The following is a 23,522-nucleotide window of genomic DNA, read 5'->3' as shown; positions in this document are numbered from 1 at the left end:
ACTGTCTGTGTGGAGTTTGCACATTCTCCCCGTGTCTGTGGGTCTCACCCCCACAACCCAAATATATGCACAGAAGGTGGATTGATCATGCTAAATTGCCCTTAATTGGGAAGGAAATAATTGGATACTCTGAATTTATTTAAAAAAAAGAACTAGGCCATTTAGGAGTGGAATCAGGAAATATAATTTCACATGAGGGATAGCACTTTCTTCACCTAAGACTGTGGTGAATGCTGTGCTAATTGTAATTTTAAAGATTGGGACTGAGAGTTTTGTTAAAAAAAAACAATTTTAAGGCATATGGAACACGGGGAGTAAATGTAGCTGAGGTAAATATTAACCATGATCTAATAGAGTTTTAACAGGCTTGTGAGGCTGAGTGGCCTAATCCTGTTTCTAAACTTGTTGTTCTGTTAATTTTTCCTTTTTACAGTGATGAACGTTGGTTTTGGGTTGGATTAAACAAGAGAAATCCAGATTCCAAAGGCTCTTGGGAATGGAGTGACAGCAGGCCGGTAAATCTCGCAGTTTCACAGATTTTGTTTATGTTCATAAAAGCTAATTAGAAGTCCAGTGTCACACCAAACTGCATCAACTTCAGAGGTTTCCCTTTGCAAGAATGTTCTCATGTTATATTCCCACTGTGTTAATTTTGCCTTTACATCCAAGTCTCTTAGATTAGGAGGGGTATTTTTCATAGCTCGTGTTACACTCAGACACTGAACTGATTGCACTTAGTCATGCAGTAGAGGCCACAAGTGCACCATAGGTTGTTTTCCTATTGTGGTCCTTAATGGACCCTACTCTTTCACTAGTTACCCTTTTACCCTTAATATACTTGTAAAACAATGTAGGATTTTATTTTACCTGCCAGCATCCTTTCATGTCATGTTTTTGATCACCTAATTTCCTTTTAAAGTTCCATCTTGTACATTCTATACATCTTCAGGACTTCTGCTGTTTTGAGCCCTCGATACCAGCCATAACCCCTTTTTCTCCTGATCCAATGCTGTATATCCCTCGAAACCCAGGGTTCACTGGATTTGTCGGTCCAACCCTTTTTTTTGATTTCCACAATATGCATCTTAAAATGCACCCAGAAGAACCTTTTAAGCCGGTATGTAGAGGGTCCTGGAAGAGAGTGGGTGGTCCTGGGCTTAATTTTAGGTAACGAAGCCGGGCAAGCGGTTGAAATATCAGTGGGGGAGCATTTTGCAGACCACGATCATAACTCCATTAGATTCCAGATTGTTATGGAAAAGGACAGGGATGGGCCTGAGTTCAAAGTTCTAAACTAGAGGAAAGCCGATTTTGATAAGAGCAGATAAGATTTGGCCAGTGTGGACTGAGAGCAGACACTTTTGGGTAAATCTGTGACAGCATGTTTCAATCAAAAAAAAGGGTTGGACCGGAAAATCCTACATTGTTTTACAAGTGTATTAAGGGTAAAAGGGTAACTAGTGAAAGAGTAGGGTCCATTAAGGACCACAGTGGTAATTTGTGATTGGAGCCGGAGGACATAGGTAGGGTTCTGAATTAATACTTTGGGCGCAATCTACCAGCTGCATATTTTACATTTCAAGCTGTGAACGACTAAAACAAATTGACATCTACATCAAATGATGAATTAATGAAGAATGTCAATAAGCACCCAATCATTTAGGAGTGTGATACAGAGCAATTACTTCACTTAAGGGTAGTGAATCTTTGGAATTCTCCATCCAGAATGTTGTCGATGCTCCATTGTTGAATGCATTTAAGTCTGGAATAGACAAAGCTTTGGTGTCTCGGAATTGATGGGTATGGGGAATGAGCAAGAAAAACGAGTTGGAGCCAAGATCAGCGATGGTCGTGTTGAATGGAGGAGCAGGCTTGGTGGTCTGTGTAGTCTACTCCTTTTTTTTAATAAATGTTTTTGTTGGGTTTTGAACAAAGTATATTTACCATTATGTACACAGGATAAGAAACATATATATATATTTGTATATATATATACACACACACATATATAGAAGAAGGGCACACCCAAACATACCAAAGAAAAGAAAAGTGGGCAATACTCGAATGGGTTAGGTGTTGTTGTCACCTGCTTCTCCCAGACGGCTCTCGCTGCCGTCTCACGCTCACCTCTGCTTCTGCCGTTCCTCCCGTCTTTCGTCTTCATTCTCCTCGTTCCCTACTCCTGGAGATGCCATGTTCGTTATTGTATCCCGTGCCATCCTTCTGGCTCTCATTTCCCTGCCTCCCCCCACCTCCCTGGTTCTCCTCTCTTGTTGCCTATCTCTCCCCCCCCCCCCCCAAGACCACCACTTTCGGGCATGGCTCCACCCTCATCCCCACCACTTTGGACATGGCCTCGAAGAAGGCTGTCCAGTACCCTCCAAGTCTGGGGCAAGACCAGAACATGTGGGCGTGGTTGGCTGGGCTTCCTTGGCACCGTTCACATCTATCCTCCACCTCCGGGAAGAACCTACTCATACGGGTTCTTGTTAAGTGGGCTCCATGTACCACTTTTAGCTGCGTCAGGCTGAGCCTTGCGCACGTGGCGGTGGAGTTGACCCTATGCAGTGCTTCGCTCCAGAGTCCCCACCCTATCACAGGTCTTCCTCCCATTTCTTTCTTGTTGTGTCCAGTACGGTGTCGGCCCTTTATCAGTCGGTCATACATGTCACTACAGTTTCCTTTGTCTATTATGCTTGCGTCCTGTAGTTCTTCCAGTAGTGTCTGTCATGGCAGTTGTGGGTACGTCCTTGTCTCCTTTCGTAGAAAGTTTTTGAGCTGTAGATACCTTAGCTCGTTCCCCCTGGCGAGCTGGAATTTCTCTGTCAGTTCGTCCAGTGTTGCGATCCTGCCGTCCGTGTATAGGTCCCTGACTGTCAGTGTCAGTGCTGATGTGAACCTATGGTTGTTGCAGATGGGAGCTTTGTCCAACATTTTGGTCAGGCCAATCAGGGGATTGGAGGGTGGCTATCATCACTGGGCTGTTGGAGTGTTTTTTGGGTGGGGATGGGAGTGCTGCCATGGCGAGGGCCCGGAGGGAGGTCCCCACGCAGGAGGCCTCTTCCGCGCACAACCACTCGGCTTCTGGCTCCTTGATCCATCCCCTTATTGGCTCGGCCGTCGCCACCCAGTGGTAGAATTGTAGGTTTGGGTGGGCTAGCCCCCCCTGGATTTTGTTTTTTGTAGGACCTTTGGGATCCTAGCATTCCCCCCCCCCCCCCTTGCAGGTCCTTTTTTACTTCCTCCGTCAGACTGGTGAGGTTTCATATGTGGATCCCTTTCCAGTCATGGGCTATTTGGATCCCCAGGTAGCGGAATTTGTGTCAGGCTTGTTTAAACGGCAGTCCCATTAGTGCTGCCCCCCCCTACTTGTGGGTGTATTGGGAAGATCTCACTTTTGCTCATGTTGAGTTTGTAGCCCGAAAAGGCGCCAAACTCTTTCAGGAGCGCGATGATTCCGTCCATGCTGCTTTGTGGGTCCGAAATTTAGAGGAGCAGATCATCCGCATAGAGTGAGACTCTGTGCTCTCTGCCTCCCCTTCGGATCCCCCTCCAGCTTTTTGCTGCTCTGAGCGCGAATGCTCATGGTTCGATTGCTAGAGCGAACAGCAGCGGGGACAGTGGGCACCCTTGTCTGGTGCCCTTGTGCAGCTGGAAGTATTGGGTGTTGGTATTGTTGGTCCGTACGCTCGCCATGGAAGCGTTGTATAGGAGCTTTACCCAGGTGAACCCTGTTCCAAGCCCGAACAGCTCCAGTACCTCTATGAGGTATTTCCATTCGACTCTGTCGAAGGCCTTTTGGTGTTGTCTCCCCAGAGGGGGTCATTATCACGTTCAGCAGGCGCCTAATGTTCGAGGTAAGCTGTCTACCTTTGACAAAACCCATCTGGTCCTCTGTGACCACCTCAGGTACACAATCTTCGAGCCTATTGGCTAGGAATTTGGCCAGTATTTTGGTGTCTGCGTTCAGCAGTGAGATGGGTCTGTATGATCCACATTCCATTTGGTCTTTGTCTTTCTTAGGTATCAGCAAGATTGAGGCCTGTGCTAACGTGTGCCCCTAGCTAGCGAGTCTGTGAACATCTCCCGCAGGTGCGGGGCCAGTGCTGTCGCAACTTTTTTGCAGAAGTCCGCCGGGAATCCGTCCGGTCCCGGCGTCTACCACGCCTGCATGGAGCTAATGCTGTCCATGATCTCTCCCAGTGCTCGTGGTGCTTCCAAGCCCCGTTTTCGTCCCTCCCCTACGACTGGAATGTCCAGTCCATCTAGGAACCGTTTCATCCCGGACTCCCCCTTGGGGGCTTTGAGGTGTACAGCCCTTGGTAGAAGGCCTTGAAGGTTTTGTTAAATTTTTCTGGTTCTGTTTCTTTTTTTTTTTTAAAATAATTTTTATTGAAAGAGTTTTTCCATACAGACATTTACCCCTACTAATTTTTAAATTATTTACAACACAATCCCTCTAGACAAATGTCCCTCCCTCGCCCGCCCTCTCGCGCGCACCAGTCCTCCCCCCCCCCCCCCCCCCAGGCAACCTTAACAAACAAGGCAGCCTACAGTTTCAGACATGAGCAGCGAGCAGACTTGCCCGCGTTACAGTCGTGCATGTCCCCCCACGACCCTTGCTGCCCCCCCCCCCCCCCCCCCCCCCCCCCCCCCCCCCCCCCCCCCCCCGGTTGCTGCTGCCACGACCCCGAACGTCTATCTCTGATCTAAAAAGTCAAGGAAAGGTTGCCACCGCCTGGCGAATCCCTGTACCGACCCTCTCAGGGCAAATTTGATCCTTTCTAGCTGAATATAGCTAGCCATATCGTTAATCCAAGTTTCGACGCTTGGAGGCCTCGCGTCCTTCCATTGAATTAATATCCTTCGTCGAGCCACTAGGGACGCAAAGGCCAGTATTCCGGCCTCCCTAGCCTCCTGTACCGCCGGTTCTACCCCGACCCCAAAGATCGCAAGCCCCCATCCTGGTTTGACCCTGGACCCCACCACCTTCGACACCGTCCTTGCCACCCCCCTTCCAGAACCCTTCCAGCACCGGACATGCCCAGAACATATGCACATGGTTCGCTGGGCTTCCCAGACATCTGACACACCTGTCCTCACCCCCAAAGAACCGGCTCATCCTTGTCCCCGTCATGTGAGCTCTATGCAGCACCTTAAATTGAATGAGGCTCAGTCTCGCACACGAGGAGGAAGAGTTGACCTTCTCCAGTGCATCCGCCCACGTCCCGTCTTCTATCTGCTCTCCCAGCTCCCCTTCCCACTTGGCTTTCAGCTCCTCCCCTGATGCTTCTTCCGCCTCCTGCATTATCTTGTAGATGTCTGATATCTTCCCCCCTCCGACCCAGACCCCCGAGAGCACCCTATCACTCGCCCCCTTACTGGGGAGCAGGGGAAACCCCTCCACCTGCCGCCTAGCAAATGCCTTCACTTGTAAATATCTGAACATGTTTCCCGGGGGGAGCTCAAACTTCTCCTCCAGCCCTCCCAGGCTCGCAAACCTCCCCTCTATAAACAGGTCCTTCAGCTGCCTTATGCCCACCCTGTACCAGCTCTGAAATCCCCCGTCGATGTTCCCCGGGATAAATCTATGGTTCCCTCTTATTGGCGCCGCCAACAGACCTCCCATTTCCCCCCTGTGTCGCCTCCACTGCCCCCATATCTTGAGGGTGGCCGCCACCACCGGGCTCGTGGTGTACCTCGTGGGGGGGAGCGGCCATGGTGCCGTTACTAGGGCCCCCAGGCTTGTGTTGCCACAGGACGCCCTCTCCATTCGTTTCCAAGCTGCCCCCTCCCCTTCCATCATCCACTTGCGCACCATTGACACATTTGCCGCCCAGTAGTACCCCGAGAGATTGGGTAATGCCAGCCCTCCACTGTCCCTACTCCGCTCCAAAAAGACCCTCCTCACCCTTGGGGTGCCATGCGCCCACACGTAGCTCATGATGCTACTCGTCACCTTTTTGAAGAAGGCCCTAGGGAGGAAGATGGGCAAGCACTGAAATAAAAACAAGAACCTTGGGAGGACCGTCATTTTGATTGACTGCACCCTCCCCGCCAGCGACAACGGTACCATGTCCCACCTCTTAAATTCCTCCTCCATCTGTTCCACCAGCCTGGAAAAGTTCAACTTGTGGAGGGTCCCCCAGTTCCTTGCCACCTGCACCCCTAAGTACCTAAAGCTCTTTCCTGCTCGCTTGAAGGGGAGTCTCCCAATACCCTCTCCCTGGTCCCCCGGGTGTATCACAAAAACCTCGCTTTTGCCCAAATTTAGTTTGTACCCCGAAAAGTCCCCAAACTCTGCTAATAGTTCCATTATCTCCGGCATTCCCCCTTCTGGGTCTGCCACGTACAGCAGTAGATCATCCGCATACAGCGATACTCGATGTTCCTCCCCTCCCCTAGTCAGTCCTCTCCACCCCCCTGAACCCCTCAGTGCCATCGCCAACGGTTCAATCGCCAGTGCGAAAAGTAGGGGGGATAGGGGACATCCCTGCCTGGTCCCTCGGTGGAGCCCGAAATACTCCGACCTCCTCCCGTTTGTCACTACACTCGCCGTCGGGGCCGAGTAGAGCAACTTCACCCACTTAATAAACCCTTCCCCAAACCCAAACCGTTCCAACGTCTCCCACAGGTACTCCCACTCCACCCTATCGAATGCCTTCTCCGCGTCCAGCGCTACCACTATCTCAGCCTCCCCCTCCACTGCCGGCATCATAATTACATTCAGCAATCTCCGCACGTTCGTGTTGAGCTGCCGCCCCTTCACGAACCCCGTCTGGTCCTCATGGATTACCCCTGGCACACAATCCTCTATTCTAGCTGCCAGGATCTTTGCCAGCAACTTGGCATCCACGTTCAGAAGCGAGATAGGCCTGTAGGACCCGCACTGCACGGGGTCTTTATCCCGCTTCAATATCAGGGAGATCAGAGCCTGCGACATTGTCGGGGGCAGAACCCCCCCCTCTCGCGCCTCATTAAAGGCTCGTACCAGTACCGGTCCCACCAAGTCCACATTTTTCTTATAGAATTCCACCGGGAACCCATCTGGCCCCGGCGCCTTCCCCGCTTGCATCTGACCTATTCCCTTGACTAGCTCCTCTAGCCCTATTGGCGCCCCCAGCCCTTCTACCAGCCCCTCCTGGACCCTTGGGAACCTCAATTTGTTTAGGAAGTCCTCCATTCCTCCTCTCCTCGTCGGCGGCTCAGACCGATACAACTCCTTGTAAAAATCCCTGAAGACCCCGTTCACTTCTTGCCCCTTCTGCACTACCTTCCCGCCCCTCTCCTTCACTCCCCCAATCTCCCTAGCCGCATCTCGTTTGCGAAGCTGGTGTGCCAGCATCCTGCTCGCCTTTTCCCCATACTCATAGACCGCGCCCTGTGCCCTTCTCCACTGCGTCTCTGCCTTCCTGGTGGTCAGCAGGTCGAACTTGACCTGCAGGCTGCGCCGTTCTCCCAGCAGCCCCTCCTCTGGTGCCTCCGCATATCTCCTATCCACTTCCAATAGCTCCCCCACCAGCCTCTCCCTCTCCTGCCTCTCCTTTCTTTCTCTGTGCGCCCTTATGGAGATCAGCTCTCCCCTGATCACTGCCTTCAGGGCCTCCCAGACCATCCCCACCTGCACCTCACCCGTGTCATTCAAGTCCAGATAGCTCTCAATGCTCTTCCGGACCCTTTTACACACCTCGTCGTCCGCTAGCAGCCCCACATCCAGCCGCCACAGCGGGCGCTGGTCCCGCGCCTCCCCCATTTCCACATCCACCCAATGCGGTGCATGATCAGAGATCGCAATGGCCGAGTACTCAGCTTCCCGTACCCTCGGGATCAGCCCCCTGCTCAACACGAAGAAATCGATTCTGGAGTACACTCTATGGACGTGGGAGAAAAAGGAATACTCCCTCGCCCTCGGCCTACCAAACCTCCATGGGTCTACTCCTCCCATCTGCTCCATGTACCCCCTCAGCACTTCTGCCGCTGCCGGCCTCCTATTGGTCCTTGAGCTCGATCTGTCTAGCCCGGGGTCCAGCACTGTGTTAAAGTCCCCCCCCATGATCAAGCCCCCTGCCTCCAGTCCCGGAATGAGGCCCAATAGGCGCCTCATAAAACCTGCGTCATCCCAGTTCGGGGCATATACGTTGACCATCACCACTTTCTCCCCCTGCAGCTTACCCTTCACCATCACATACCTACCCTCCTTATCCGCCACCACCTCCTCCGCCACGAACGACACCCTCTTTCCCACCAGAATCGCCACCCCCCCGGTTCTTTGCGTCCAATCCAGAGTGGAACACCTGTCCCACCCACCCCCTTCTCAGGCGAACCTGGTCCACTACCTTCAAATGGGTCTCCTGTAACATTGCTACATCAGCCTTCAGTCCCTTCAGGTGTGAGAATACCCTTGATCTCTTGACCGGCCCATTCAACCCCCTCACGTTCCAAGTGATCAGCCGGGTCGCGGGACGACCCGCCCCCTTCCCCTGCCGATTAGCCATGTCCTGTTCCCTGCCCGCCCCGGGTCGACCCTCCCCTTCTAACCCGCTCCCCATGGCGATGTCCCCCTCCCCCCACCTCTCCAGTCCTCCACTTCCCGTTTCTGGTCTTTTCAGCAGCAACCCGGTGTCCCTCCCTAACCCCCCTCCCCCCCCCCCCCCCCCCCAGGCTAGGACCCCTCCTAGCCGCGATGTACCCTCCATCGTACTCCCGTAAGTCAGCTGGTTCACGCTGACCCGGCTGCTCCTGCCACACTCCGACTCCCCCCGGCTCGGGGGGGGGCCTCCCCCCCCTTGCCACTCCTCCCTGGCCCCGCTCCAGCGCGGGAAAGGTCGCCATTGCTAGCCACGCCCCGCACTCCTCCCCTCCCCCCTCCTCTGCCCCGCGCGCGGGAAAACAGAGGAAAGCCCGCGCTTTCGCCCTGCCACACCCCCTGGTTCTGTTTCTAACATGCCTCTCGTATCCCTGATTTGTGCGATTTCTCTGGTGGCTGCCTGCTTTCTCAGCTGGTGTGCCAGCAGGCGGCTGGCTTTGTCTCCATGTTCGTATAGGGTCCCACGTGCCTGGCAGGGTTGGTGCACTGCTTTCCTGGTGGAGAGCAGGTCAAAGTTCCTTTGTAGCTCTTTCCTCTCCACCAGGAGCTCTACGGTCGGAGTCTTGGAGTATTTACGGTCTATCTCCAGTATGGAGTCGACCAGCTGCTGCCTAGCTGCCCTTTCCTCCCTATCTCTTCGCGCTTTGAAAGCGGTGATGTCCCCTCTTAGTACGGCCTTTAGCGCTTTCCGGAACATGGAGGGTGAGACCTCACCGTTCTGGTTGTTCTCTGTGTACTCTGCTATGGCCCACGATATCCTTTCATTGAAGGCCTTGTCAGCTAGTAAGGCACCGTCCAACCTCCATGTGGGGCGTTGGGCCCTGCCCGTCTCTAGCCGCACATCCATGTAATGTGGAGCGTGGTCTGATATCACAATTGCGGAGTATTCCACTTTATACATCCCCTAGAAGCACCGTTTTCCCCACCACAAAGAAGTCAATTCTGGTGTATACGTTGTGTACTGGGGAGAAGAAGGAGAATTCCTTCTCCCCTGGGTGGGCGAACCTCCAGGGGTCCACCGCTCCCACCTGCTCCATAAAGTGACTGAGTTCCCTTGCCATGCTTGAGGTTTTCCCCGTTTTACGGTTTTCATAGATTTCATAGAATTTACAGTGCAGAAGGAGGCCATTCGGCCCATCGAGTCTGCACCGGCTCTAGGAAAGAGCATCCTTACCCAAGGTCAACACCTCCCCCTATCCCAATAACCCAGTAACCCCACCCAACACTAAGGGCAATTTTGGACACTAAGGGCAATTTTGGACACTAAGGGCAATTTATCATGACCAATCCACCTAACCTGCACATCTTTGGACTGTGGGAGGAAACCGGAGCACCCGGAGGAAACCCACGCACACACGGGGAGGATGTGCAGACTCCGCACAGACAGTGACCCAAGCCGGAATCGAACCTGGGACCCTGGAGCTGTGAAGCCATTGTGCTATCCACAATGCTACCGTGCTGCCCTTCTGTTCGTCTTTGGATCCTGTACACAGTTGAAGTCTCCCCCCCCCCCCCCTCCCCCCAGTTGGGTGCGTACACGTTAACGAGTACTACCGGTGCCCCATCCAGGGCCCCGCTGACCATGACGTACCGTTCCCCCCGGGTCCGTGACTATCTTTGTCACCCTAAACATCGTCCTCTTGCTGATCAATATTGCCACCCCCCTGGCACTTGTCCCATAGCAGGAATGGTAGGTTTGTCCCACCCAACCCTTTCTTACCCGCAGTCGGACCTGCTCTCTCAGGTGTGTCTCTTGGAGGAAGACTATGTCGGCCCTCATATTTCTTAGGTGGGTGAGGACTCTGGATCTCTTCACTGGGCCGTTAAGTCCCCTTACATTCCAGGTGACTATCCTGGTGGGGGGCTTCTGCCCCCTCGCTCCTGTGGGATTAACCATACTTACCTGGTGGACGCGCCCCTGCCCTCCGGGGTTTCCCTTTGTTAGAGGGCCGTCCAGGATGGCCGCTGTCACTGCTTTCTCCATGCGGTCGGGTTACCTGCGCTCTGGGGTTTCCCTTTGTCCCGGGGGCACCTGACATGGCAGTCCACTGTGCGTCCGCCATGCGGGTAGTCCCCTGCACTCTGGGCTCTCCCTTCGCCCAGAGACTGTACTGGGTGGGTGCTTGCAGCGATTCCTTGTTTCGAGCCCTTGGTTGTGGCACATTGTAGCCCTGTTCCTTTTCTAGCCTGGTTTGTCCTTCCTTCCCTGTGTCCCCCCTCCCCGGTCTCTCCCTCCCTATCTCCCCCCCTCCCTGGTCTCTCCCTTTTCCCCCCTCTCCCGTATACCCCTCCTTTGTCCCTCTTTTCCCTGTTCCTGTCCCCGTTTGCTCTCCCGTCTCTGTTGGGTGGTCCCCCCCCCCCCCCCCCCACCACCCCCTCCCTGGCACCTTTCCCCCCTGTTTGGGGAGCGCTGCGGCCCTGCTTTGTTGCATGTCCCCGGCGCTAGCTTGTGTAGTCTACTCCTGCTCCTATTTCTAATATTCTTAAATGAAATTCTACCAGAGTGACTTTTCATGGTATATATTTCAGAACCATCATGTATTTGCTACACTTATGAGAGGTCATTTTGCAATTCTAACAGAAACCACTGCCATGGAGAGCATGGATAATAGAGTCTTGTCGCTGATCTGGCCTGTGTATGATTGTTGCTGCCCACTGAGGGCACATTACTTGAAACAGTTATTGCCAGATATGTTCTAATATTTTATTTTTGATAGGTTTCCTTGGCGATGTTACCCTTTGATTTTAAAGAAGATGACTATGCTGTAAGGGATTGTGCGGCATTTCAGGTGAGATTTTGTGGAACCAAATTGTTTATTTTATTTGTTCAAGATGGTAAGAAAGCTACATTTGCTGCTCATCCCTGTTTGCTCTGAGAAAATGGTAGTGAACCATATGCTTCTGTGGAATTTTCTCCCCCAGAGCTCAGTGAAGGCTGGGTCATTGAATATACTCGGGGCTGAGTGAGATAGAATTTTTAATAGACAGGAGAGTTTAGGTTTATGCAGGGCAGGCAGGAGTTGAGGCTACAATCAGATCAGCCATGTTCTTATCAAATGGTGGAGCGGGCCTACTCCTTCTAATTCTTATGTTTTCATGTTTCAACTGTTATAGCCCCTCTACCGCTGATGATCCCATAACTGTGTTAGGCAGTGATCTCCAGAATTCCGACCAAGCAACTATGCAGAAACAGCATCTCGATTCACTTTAGGATGATGTGATTTGAAAGTAAATTTAGAGATGTTGATGTTCCTGTAAACCTCTTGCAACTGTTCTGAGGGTGTTCTTCAAGTAAGCTTCATGGGTTGCTGCAGTACATTCTGTACTTAGTTCATTCTTGTACCTCTGGTTTCAGTGACAGGCACCAATCAAGCGCACTGCTTTGTCCTTAATGGTGTTTAGGTTTCAAGCGTTATTACAGCTCCATCCATCCATTTGAGTGGTGAATATTCCATTACACTCCTAACTTGGTTGTGGAGAGGCTTTGAGGAGCAAGAAGGTCAGTTTCAATATGCTGATGATCGGTGTACCAGCCTCTACACTGCCTGGTCCAATTCAGCTCCTGGATATTTATGAGTTGCGATTCAGCAATGATTATGGATGCAATTTTCCCAAAATCACACAGTGCTGGGTCAGGCAAAAAAAGCTTGTGTGAAACCTGCTGGCTTCACAGGTGCCTTTTCTCAACCTGATTGAACAGCGATTTCTGCGATTTCAAAGTGCTGCCGGGGATCTCACAAGAATCAGGGCTCTTCCCTCTTTCCCCCCCCCCCCCAATTCTCAATGTAGGTGGGTTAACCCGTCCACCCCCGTCCACCCTGCCAGAACCGCCTTGGCATTTCTCTCTTGTGCCCCTTGGCACTGCCCCTGGCAGTTCTGGAGCACTGCCAGTGCCAGTGGGCAACACCCAGCCTTATCCCTCAACTCCAGGGGCCAAAGGCGCGCCCGGCACAGCAATCACGGCCGATTTTCACTTCTAAAAACCTGTAGTGATTTGTGCTGTTGTGATGTCATGCTGCCGGGGGAGGGAGGGATAAGTCTTGGGTGGATCCTATGGCACCAAGCCCATTAATTATATTAAAATTTATTTAAAGATCTGGAAATATTGATTACATCACCAATGGGGAGGGCGGGGAAGATCTCATACTGAGATCTCGCCAGCACAAATCCCAGTTTGAATGGTATATTATTTCCTGCTGAATCTTTGCTCCATGTTACAATTGTTCCCATGTTCTTCACACAACAATCTTGCTAACAGCGACAGTGTGACTTGCGAAACACCAAATACTGGATGAAGTCCTTTGACAATTTTACTGACACTCCGAATCAGAGGGAGAAACAAACATGTGAAAAAAGCAAAATAACAGCCAGAATGATAAGCATGCTTGTGTCTGACAACACATTTGCAGAATTTGCCAATCCAAGCCCTTTCCCAGTACTTCTGTACAATTGTGCATGCTATCATATCAATCAACACCAATGTCTCCGTTATCATCTACTAGCTTTTGTTAACTAGCTTTTGTCCCGTTTGATTTAACTTTGTCTTTCTGCAAGTGAACTGTCAGAACAACAAGTATAACCAATTTTGTTTTTCTTCTTCATGTATGGCCAATCTACTAGTATTTTGCCTGCATGTTAATTGTTATCACCCCATCTTATTCCTGGCTAATGTTGCAACATCAGCTAACCTGCTGTCCAGACATGTTTCAAATTCAAACAGGTGACTGATGAATTAGTCATCATGACTAACACTGTTCCCAATAACAATATCATTTTTTCCATTACACAACTTTAGATTTATGTAAAACCTTTAGCATCCCAAGGTTCTACACAGGGACATGGCCAAACAAAAATTTGATGAGTACACAGAGATATTAGGAGACGCACTCAAAACTTTCGCCAAATGGGTAGATTGTTAAGGAGCAACTTAAAAGGGAGGAGGGAGGCAGCGAGACAGAGAGGTTAATCGAAGAATTGCAGAGCTTGGGGCTTCGGCAGCTGGAGGCACAAATCCAACAATGCGGTGATTTCAATTGGATGCTCAAGAGATCAGAAATGGAGGAGCACTGATAGCATCTTTTTTTAAAAAAAATTTTTTATTCAGATTTTCACAAAATATCAATAACAGAAAATAATAACAAAAAACAAAAATATTAACAATGAAGAAATACAAAAAAGAACAACCCCCCCCCCCCCCCCCCCCCCCGTTAAATACAAAAAGAAGAAAGAGATTAACACCCGTCATAACCAAAGAACACATGTACACACCCCCTCAACCCAACCCACCGAAACGACCCCCCCGGGTTGCAGCTGCTGCTGGCCTTTTTTTCCCCTACCGTTCTGCCAGGAAATCCAGGAAAGGCTGCCACCGCCTGAAAAACCCCTGTACTGATTCCCTCAGGGCAAATTTCACCCTCTCCAATTTGGTTAACACCGCCATATCGTTGACCCAGGCCTCCACGCCTGGGGGCCTTGCATCCTTCCACTGAAGAAGAATCCTCCGCCGGGCCACTAGGGACGCAAAGGCCAGAACACCGGCCTCTTTCGCCTCCTGCACTCCCGGATCCACTGCAACCCCAAATATTGCGAGTCCCCAGCCTGGATTGACCCTGGATCCTACCACCCTCGACACGGTGCTTGCTACCCCCTTCCAAAATTCCCCCAGCCCTGGGCATGCCCAGAACATATGGGCATGGTTCGCTGGGCTCCCCGAGCACCTAGTACACCTGTCCTTGCCCCCAAAGAACCTACTCATCCTCGTCCCGGTCATATGAGCCCTATGTAGTACCTTGAACTGTATGAGGCTAAGCCTCGCACATGAAGAGGAGAAGTTCACTCTTTCCAGAGCATCTGCCCACATCCCCTCCTCAATCTCCTCACCCAGCTCCCCTTCCCATTTACCCTTCAGCTCCTCCGCCGAGGCCTCGTCTACCTCCTGCATCACTTGGTATATGTCCAAAATACTCCCCCCTCCAACCCACACCCCCGAAAGCACCCTGTCCTGGACCCCACGTGGGGGCAACAGAGGGAACCCCACCACCTGCCGCCTGGCAAACGCTCTTACCCCGAGGGGAGCCCGAAATTCTCCTCTAACTCACCTGGGCTCGCAAACTTCCCATCTACAAACGGGTCCCTCAACCTCCTAACACCTGCCCTGTGCCAACTCAGGAACCCGCCATCGATTCTCCCTGGAACAAACCGGTGGTTCCCCCGTATCGGGGACCCCATCAAGACCCCCACCTCCCCCCTGTGCCGTCTCCATTGCCCCCAAATTTTGAGGGTACACAGATAGCATCTTAACGGGATGATACTGCTGCATTTTCCAAAGTGCTGGAAGTCACTAAATGGCAGTTATCCAAGCAGCAGGTTCCTGTCCATGTTTTCAATTATATTTACCACCCTTCACCTGTGCAGTGTTTCAAGTAGCGCTACCTGGTTTAACTCTCTGCTGCGTAAGTATTCGCAAACTTGAGAGAGCAGGAGAATTCTGTGTGTAGCTGCATTCCTCTGAGGCAGTGCCATACTGAAAGTGACAGAACACTGGCTGAAACAAATATGAATGAGAAGAAATGAAGAGCTAGATAGATAGCTTCAGACACGACAGGGGAGGTAGGCTCGAGTTGAGCATAAATGCCAGCATGGACTGGTTGGGTCAATGGTCTGCTTTTGTGCAGTATATCCTGCGTAAAGCACTGTATTAATATACTTGACATGGCAACATGCTGTGTATGATATTTTTTATGTTACAGTGGTCGTGTATAGCTGTGTGGAGGCGAATGAGCAAAGAGATGACATCCAAATAGGGCTAGTATTAAGCCTTATAGGAATGGCGCAGTGCTATGTCTTGAGTATGTGCCTTAGAGATCCAAGCATTTGCCAGACTTTCCATACCCGCAATGTGCAACTGTGCATCTGCTTTGTAAGCTATCAGACAAGAATTTTATTCCATGCCACTTGCCAATGACTGCATTTCATGCACCTTAATGAATTTTGTTTTCCCTTCAATTTCTCACACATGAACACCAAGTACCTGTGTTAACAACGATTGATAAATACTGAGAATCTATTTGAACTTTTATATAGACTGAAACAATATTTGCTCCCAAACCCAGCTGTAAAGCTTGGGAAGTCCACATACTCTAAATTTGAGATGCTAGCCATATTTCCCATATCCTCACTAAGTTATCTTTCAGCTCAAGGTCAAAAACAAAATGCTGAGCTAGCACTTCATGCTAATTATTTAAATGATTTTATGCTTAAACAAAACTGTGAGCAGTCAACTCTATGGGCTTTTTATTAACTTTGTGATAGCAACTGAGACATTTGCCAGGATTGCAAAATTTGCCCTTGATATTTTGAGAGTAGATACAGGTCAAAAGTTGACCCCTTGTGAATTTAGTGGAATGGCCTTACTGCTTGTCAGAAGCCAGCATTTTGAAGCCACTTTCAGATTTGGGCTCAGCCAGGGAATTGTGGGCACCAATGCTCTGCTGCAGCTCATTAGTTGTAGGAGTTCCAAAAATTGAGTGGTTTCTACTCTGACCCCATTAGCTTTGAACGTGGAGTCTATATGGGGACGTCAGCAGATTGCAGTTATTTTCTGAATAAAAATTATGCTATTTTTGTGAAGCAGCCATGCTCTTACAGTTGTATTGTTGCACTCTGAGCTCTACAACTAATGTAGGATTCAATTTGCATATTTAAATGTGCTTTCATTCAAAACTGATACGCTTTTAACATTTTTACATTCTCAATGAAAATTACACCAGGCAGAATTTAATGCCGAGGGGGATTGTGCGATCGGATGGGAGGGTGACGGGTGGATATCCCATCACCTTTCCGCCTCCTTCCAATTAAGTCTAGGGCAGGAAGGCAACCTTTCCACTCAGAGGCCAACTGAAACATTTCAGTAGCCATTCAAGCAGAGCGGGCAGGATACTTGCATTATCCAAGGAGACCCAACTCTGTTCGATTTGCCTGTGGATTGTTTTGGGGCTGAAGGGTCGCTCATTCCCACGCACTGTGCCTGATCAAGGGATCCGGTATTGGGAAGTGGGTAATCACATCAGAAGTTGCCCATGCTCCTTGAAATCTCCATCCAGCTCATCTCTATCTGGGAATCCATCGATGATCCTTTGCATAAGCCCTAGTGCAAAACTAGCAATGGTGCTACCAGTAATGCTGAGCTCCAAATTGTGCTGCTGGTACCACAAACCTGAGACCCTCTGCTCTCAGTGGGATTTGCACCCCACTGGAGCCTTTTCATTGGGAGGGTGCACACTGTCCAGGAAAAGTCTGATTGTTTTGGAGTAGCGTTGGGTCACTGCGAAAAGGAAGTGCTGGCCCTACACCGCCTGTGTTCTCCAACTGGTGAGGTGGATTCATGTCACCACCTCTAAATTCTGCCCACCAGATGAGGCTTGGATATGCAGTGTCTTCACCCTCGCCCCACCCCCATGCCAGCATTTCCACCTGCCACCTGCTTAACATTCCGGTGAAAAACAGGTGGGAATCCGGTTGGAAATGTGTAAATGTTAGAAACTATTAGTTAAAATGTGCATAATAATTGAATTCGTGAGAGATTTTGTGAATTAAAAATCAAGAACATTTGTTTTCAAGGGCTTTTGGAAGAAAATACTGTGGTTAAGCAATGGCAGTAAATTTAACTCTTACTCCAGGAGGGGTACAAGCACAGACTGTGAATGTTTAGTCAATAGTTAAATGCTCCCCCTTCTTTGCAGCTGAAATGTTTAGCTGTTAATGACATCAGTTGGAAGCATCAAATATGTAATGTAATTGTTTTGATTACATTAAACAGTGCCGTACAATTTTATTTTATACTTCCACAGACCCAGAAACCTTTGTGGCAACATTTTATGATGTTTGACATCAGAAGGAGATTTGACTATCACTTAATGCCCTTCCACTGTGATATTAAACTGGAGTGGGTGTGTCAAGTACCCAAAGGTAAATTGCCGTTTATCCAAATTAACTGAAATTGTTTGTGGCAGCTCAGTCAACTTTGTTGTCGCAATTACGATTGCTTCACTCCTTTGACTAAATCTTTAATGTTGTGTCTTGACATTGCTAAATTCAGTACATTCTGGATTTATTGCTTAATGATCCTTTGAATTTTTGATTTGTTTGTTTACATATATTTTACAAGCCAAAGAGCCAAGGTGGGGAGAGTGAATCACAGCATTTTTGATTTTTGTCACTAATAAAACAAGCTAATTTTAGAAAAGGCGTGGGAAGAATTTCCACAGGTTCCCTGTTCCTTGCTGTAAATTAAGGGAAGATGGGCGGAATCCCTGTAGAAACAGCATAACTGACCACTTAGGCCATTTACACTATTTCGCCAGGAATGTAGTCAAGGTTACAAAAAGAGAGCAGGAGTGGTTCCATGAAAATTCCAGTTGGCAATTCATTAAATGTTACTTTGTTATTTATTTTATAATTTGCCTATAAGTAATTATTTCACACATTTTATTTGGCAGGGGTTAAATTGAGGACACCTGCCTGGTACGTTCCTGGTAAGTCAATGTACAGAGACTAGCCTCCACCTGAATTGTACTGAGATTCAAGTATCAACATTTTTAAAAACGTGCTGCATAGTATTTTGTTTCCCTCATCAGTTGGAATAAGACAGATAATACAGTGAGCCTACAAAATTGAGCACTAGCCACCTGGGATCCTGAGCACACATCACTGGTCCATGTTCAGGAAACACTGGCACCTTGCACACACCGCCAAGAGCGTAACAATTTCAACAATGCAGGAGACTTGTCCACATCTGATGACACCAGTGTAGCATTACCCAAGAAGATTTTATGTTCTTCAGTGCTGAAACTTTATCAGCACTGAAGAACTATTGACCATGACGGCAAGGAGAAAGCCCAAGGAAAGCTTTTAAAAAAAATTTATTTACAGGATGTGGGCATCACTGGATGCCCATCCCTAGTTGCCCTCCAGAAGGTGGTGGTGAGTTGCATTCTTGAACCGATGTGCTGTTAGGGAGGGTGTTCCAGGATTTTGCCCCAGTGACAGTGAAAGAATGGCGATATATTGCCATGTCAGGATGGTGAGTGACTTGGAGGGGAATCTCCAGGCATTGGAGAAATTGGTAAACCAAGACAAAGATTCTGAATATGGTCCTTCCAGGGACAGGAAGCTAAAATAGATCAGTGAGGATATGGGAAGGAGGGGAAGAGGAGGAGGATAGGTGACTAAGACCGAGTATCAGGCAGGGTGAAGGCGGTAGAGTTTGGGAAGAGATCGGACAGGATTCCATGACCCCTCCCGCCCAGCAGGATATTACAGTCCTGCTGAGGTAATCAAATTAAATTGCCCACTGCATCTGTCATGGGAGACACGCCATGGTGGGGTTGTAAAATCCTGGCCATGGAGTTTTTAATAAGTTGTCCTTTGTAAATAGTTGAGCTCAGAAAGCCAGTGCAAGGTTTGAAGAAATCCAGTCTGGAGATAATCCAGTCTAGAGATAATAAAAGAATGGCTACATTGAAGTGGAGACATGCAGTATTGCAGAGTTGGAGGAATGCAGTTTAGTGATGCTAACATATGGTCCAAGAGTTTCTGTTTGCTTTCAATTGGTAAATTGTGGTAGTAATCTGCATTGAAGCTTTTGCTCAGGTTTCTGCTCAGGCTCATTTACATATTCTTGAAGATAAAACTATCCATAAGTCAGGACAATCAGACAGCAGTTTAGAATGTATTTAAAAAAAATAATTTTGCATTTAAAAACTATTTCTGGCTTGCCTTGGTGCAGTTTCATTACTATAGGGCAGCATGGTAGCACGTGGCTAGCATTGTGGCTTCACAGCGCCAGGGTCCCAGGTTTGATTCCCTGCTGGGACACTGTCTGTGCGGAGTCTACACGTTCTCTCCGTGTCTGCGTGGGTTTCCTCCGGGTGCTCCAGTTTCCTCCCACAGTCCAAAGATGTGCAGGTTAGGTGGATTGGCCATGATAAATTGCCCTTAGTGACCAAAAAAGGTTAGGAGGGATTATTGGGTTACGGGGATAGGGTGGAAGTGAGGGCTTAAGTGGGTCGGTGCAGACTCGATGGGTCGAAAGGCCTCCTGCGCTGTATGTTCTATGTATAGCTGAAAATGTCTTTGCCACCGAAACGAACTCTGATCAGCGCTCTGCCACCTGCGAGTAATCTAATTTTAAATCATTGAAAATTCCATTACAAAAATTTACTTGTTTCATTGTTGTATGGTAGTCCATTTGAGGAAATTACTATTTAACAGGCTGGATTCTTCAATTTGAAGATTAAGTGCGGACGGCGGCATGGGAACAGTAGCGTTTTATGCCCAAATAGATGGCGCAAAAGCTGCACCCGATCCTCTGTCTGGTGGGGGGGGGCGAGCAGGCACGCAGCGTAAAGCCCCGGCTTTACCTCCGGATACAGCCGGAGAATTGCCAGGTCTGTGGCCGAGTATGTGCATGGCGGCGGCTTGCAGTGGGCACACCGGGCAACATGGCGCTGGCCGCGGGCGGACTCGGCCTACCACAAATTGCCCTCGCCACCCCCGGAACAGCCCCCACCAAAGACCCCCTGCCCGTGGAACGGCTCTCCGCCCCTCCACCCCCCCAACTGTGACGGCGCTGGACTCAGCCCACATCGGGTTCATGAAAATAAAAAGGACAAGTGTTCCACACCGTTGGGAACCCAGCCCATCATGGGCGGAGCATCAGGGGAGGGCCTCAGATGGCATCCTGAGGCCGTCCCGATGGCAAGTATGCCGTTTTTAAGGGGCCGGAGCATTACAAAAGCAGCACCGCTCCTGATTTTGCCGCAAACTGGGATTGTCCAGCCGATCACTGAATGTGATTTCGGCATCGCCGACTGGAGAATCCCGCCCAACATCTTTGAGGTACCTATTAGTGGTGTACCTGTGTGGTAGCGTTGTTCTTTAAGGAGGCGAGTTCTCGGAAAGTCATGTGATACAGAGCGCGTAAATCTTGGGGCTGAACCCGGGTTTTACTGTTAGTTAGGTGTTTGGAGTTGTGGAGAATGGTAGCCTTTATCTCACACTCTATAAACAGTTATTTGTCTTAATAAGCCACTTAATCGTTAATCGACTTGTTGGCCGCTAGTCTTTCAAGATTCTACATTTGGCGATGAGGATCAATTGGAGTGCCTTCCTACTGCTACAGAAATCGGGAGAGCAGACCTCATGTGAAAGCCTTTCGTTTAAAGTAAACTCGTTCAGCAGTCTGAGAGTGTTAAAATGCACTTTTGTGCGAATCCTGAGCCATTTGATTCTAACACTGAGCAATGGGTGTTCCATGTTGAATGCCTGTGCTGTTTCTTTAAGACCAATGAAATTGGGGGGGGGCAGGGGAAGCAGTGGATAATCCTATTAACAGCCTGCAGGGCCCCAACCTATAATCTGATTAGGAGTCTGAGTTCTCCAGATGCCCCCGACTCCAAAACTTTTCTGGAATTAGTCAAGGAACATCTTCATGCAAAGCCCTTGGTGATAATGCAACAATAAAACGTTAATTCAATGACAAAAGTCTCAAAGGAGATGATACCAGTATTCGTGGTTGGCCTAAAACAAATGGCTGAGCATTATAAGTTTGGGACTGGACTCAATGACATGTTGAAAGGCAGGCTAGTCGCTCTTTCCGCCATATTGACCGAAGCGGCATCATGGTGCGCATGAATGTTCTCGCCGATGCCCTGACCAGCATCAACAATGCAGAGAAACGTGGAAAACGGCAGGTTCTCATCCGGCCATGCTCCAAAGTGATTGTGAGATTCCTGACTGTAATGATGAAGCATGGCTACATTGGAGAGTTTGAAATTATTGATGACCACAGGGGTGGGAAAATAGTTGTCAATCTCACAGGCAGACTGAACAAGTGTGGTGTCATTAGCCCCCAATTTGATGTTCAAGTAAAGGAGCTAGAAACGTGGCAAAATGGTCTACTGCCTTCCCGTCAGTTTGGGTATCTTGTTCTAACGACCTCAGCTGGCATCATGGACCATGAAGAGGCCAAGCGAAAACATACGGGAGGAAAAATCCTCGGATTCTTTTTCTAAAACGTGAAACCAGTCTACAATAAAACATTTGAAACCAAAAAAAAAGAGAGAGACAGGCTAGTCTGTGATTATAACAACATGGTCATACAAAATAAATTGTTAGCAGAGGCAGCAACTATCTCAAAGAAGGCATTAGAGCTCACGCAGTGTATGGAACATGCTGAAAGGTGGGTGATGGAACTGCAGAGCGTGCAAGTAGGCAAGGTCTACCACGTTTGGTGAGAAGCTACTGGCAGTCATGGGATGAAGGTGTAGATGGTAATGAGCAAAGAGACCTGGAGCAAAAGCAAGTGGAGAAATACAGGAAATTTGGCCCACAGACCAGGAGTTATGAAGAATATTACCAGTATGGGGGAGATCACTCCCAGGAAAGATGTAAATTCAGGGAATCTATATGCCTGCAATAGGAGGAAGCACATTAGGAGGAAGTACATGGCTAGGCAGAGCTTACAGGGGGCCAACAAAAAAGCAACTCCAATTACAGTACAGTGGTGAGAACAACCCTGAAGAAGGATCTGAAGTATACAGTTTAAACAACATTACGATAGTCAAGATGGGGCAGCACGGTGGCGCAGTGGGTTAGCCCTGTAGCCAAGGTCCCAGGTTCGATCCCGGCTCTGGGTCACTGTCCGTGTGGAGTTTGAACGTATTTGCGTGGGTTTGCTTGCACAACCCAAAGATGTGCAGGCCAGGTGGATTGGCCCCTTAATTGGGAAAAATGATTTGGGCACTCTAAATTTATTTTTTTTAAAAGGTGGTCAAGGTGGCCTCAATTACATTTGTATTAATGGTGAATGGTCAGCCACTTAGAATGGAGGTGGACATGGGGGCCTCCACTACAGTTGTAAGTGAACAAACATACTTTTATTTACAAGGAGGGGTCCAGCCCCTGAAGTTAAGCACGATGGCCAAGCTAGCCACGTATACAGGGGAAGCTTTAGGAATCAAACAAGCACAACACCCATGAACTTACCAGCACCAGTCAGCTCAGCTGCCTCTAATAGTAATGGGGAGAGGGGCAAGGGCCAATTCTGATGGGCTGCGATTGGCTTCACCAAATTGGATTAAATTGGCGAGAAATGTTCAAAATTAATGAGGGAGACTTTCATGACATCTTAAAACAAATACGAGGATGTTTTACAAGATGAGTTGGGCAAGATACATGACTTCAAAGCAAAGATTTATGTGGATCCTGAGACCACATCCAAGTTTTACAGAGCCTGACCTGTCCCATGTGCCTTCCATCAAAAGGTTAAGGTTGAACTCAAGCAGCTGGAAGAATTAGGCATCATCGAGCCCGTACAGTTTTTCAGAGTGGACGGTTCCCATCATGCCAGTGGTTAGGTCAGGTGGAACCACTAGGATTTGTGTGAACAACAAAATTAACCGTGAATAAAGTGCCAAAACTGGACTAATACCCAATGCCAAAAATTGAAGATTTGTACGCTAAATTAGCAGGAGATATAACTTGCACTAAACTTGATATGAACCATGTGTACCAGCAATTAGAATTAGTCAAGGCTTCTAAAGAATTAGTATAAATATCAACAAAGGCTTATACCAGTATACCCAGCTGCCGTTCGGAGTCTCATCAATTTGTGCAATTTCCCAGCGCATGATGGAAAGCTTATTACATGGCCTACCCAAGGTGATTGTCTGTTTAGACGATATATTGACAATAGGAGCACCCAAAGAGGAGCACCCAACAAATCTTAAAGTTTTAAAAAGATTTAAGAAGGCCGGAGAAAGGCTGAAAAGAGAAGAGAAAAGTGTATGTTCCAAGCTCTTGAAGTGACGTACTTAGGATTTAGGGTCGACCCAAAAGGACTGCATCCTATGGAGGAGGAAATAAAAATGATTAA

The 23,522-nt window shown here is 49.0% G+C and overlaps 2 protein-coding genes across 2 annotated transcripts in view; both read left to right on the top strand.

The window, feature by feature from the left end:
• The window catches only part of ly75 (lymphocyte antigen 75), a 187,457-nt gene that overhangs the window by 89,972 nt on the left and 73,963 nt on the right, over positions 1–23,522 (top strand). Inside the window, exons 14-17 of the mRNA XM_038789641.1 lie at positions 434–515; positions 11,305–11,376; positions 17,437–17,554; positions 18,085–18,120. Coding sequence (XP_038645569.1) covers positions 434–515; positions 11,305–11,376; positions 17,437–17,554; positions 18,085–18,120 — 308 coding nt within the window. The remainder of the gene's footprint in view (positions 1–433; positions 516–11,304; positions 11,377–17,436; positions 17,555–18,084; positions 18,121–23,522) is intronic.
• On the top strand, positions 21,231–21,705 carry LOC119961972 (40S ribosomal protein S15a-like). Its single transcript, XM_038789642.1, has one exon. It carries the CDS (start codon positions 21,268–21,270, stop codon positions 21,658–21,660), a length of 393 nt encoding a protein of 130 aa, XP_038645570.1. The 5' UTR covers positions 21,231–21,267; the 3' UTR covers positions 21,661–21,705.

Source organism: Scyliorhinus canicula, chromosome 2, assembly GCF_902713615.1.
Source record: "Scyliorhinus canicula chromosome 2, sScyCan1.1, whole genome shotgun sequence".
NCBI lineage: Eukaryota > Metazoa > Chordata > Chondrichthyes > Carcharhiniformes > Scyliorhinidae > Scyliorhinus > Scyliorhinus canicula.
The sequence above is the reverse complement of the archived record's forward strand: the minus strand, read 5'-3'. Positions and strand labels throughout refer to the sequence as shown.

Bases quoted from the DNA above. Each gene is read 5' to 3' on its own strand.
- LOC119961972 (XM_038789642.1), top strand. From the start codon at position 21,268: ATGGTGCGCATGAATGTTCTCGCCGATGCCCTGACCAGCATCAACAAT.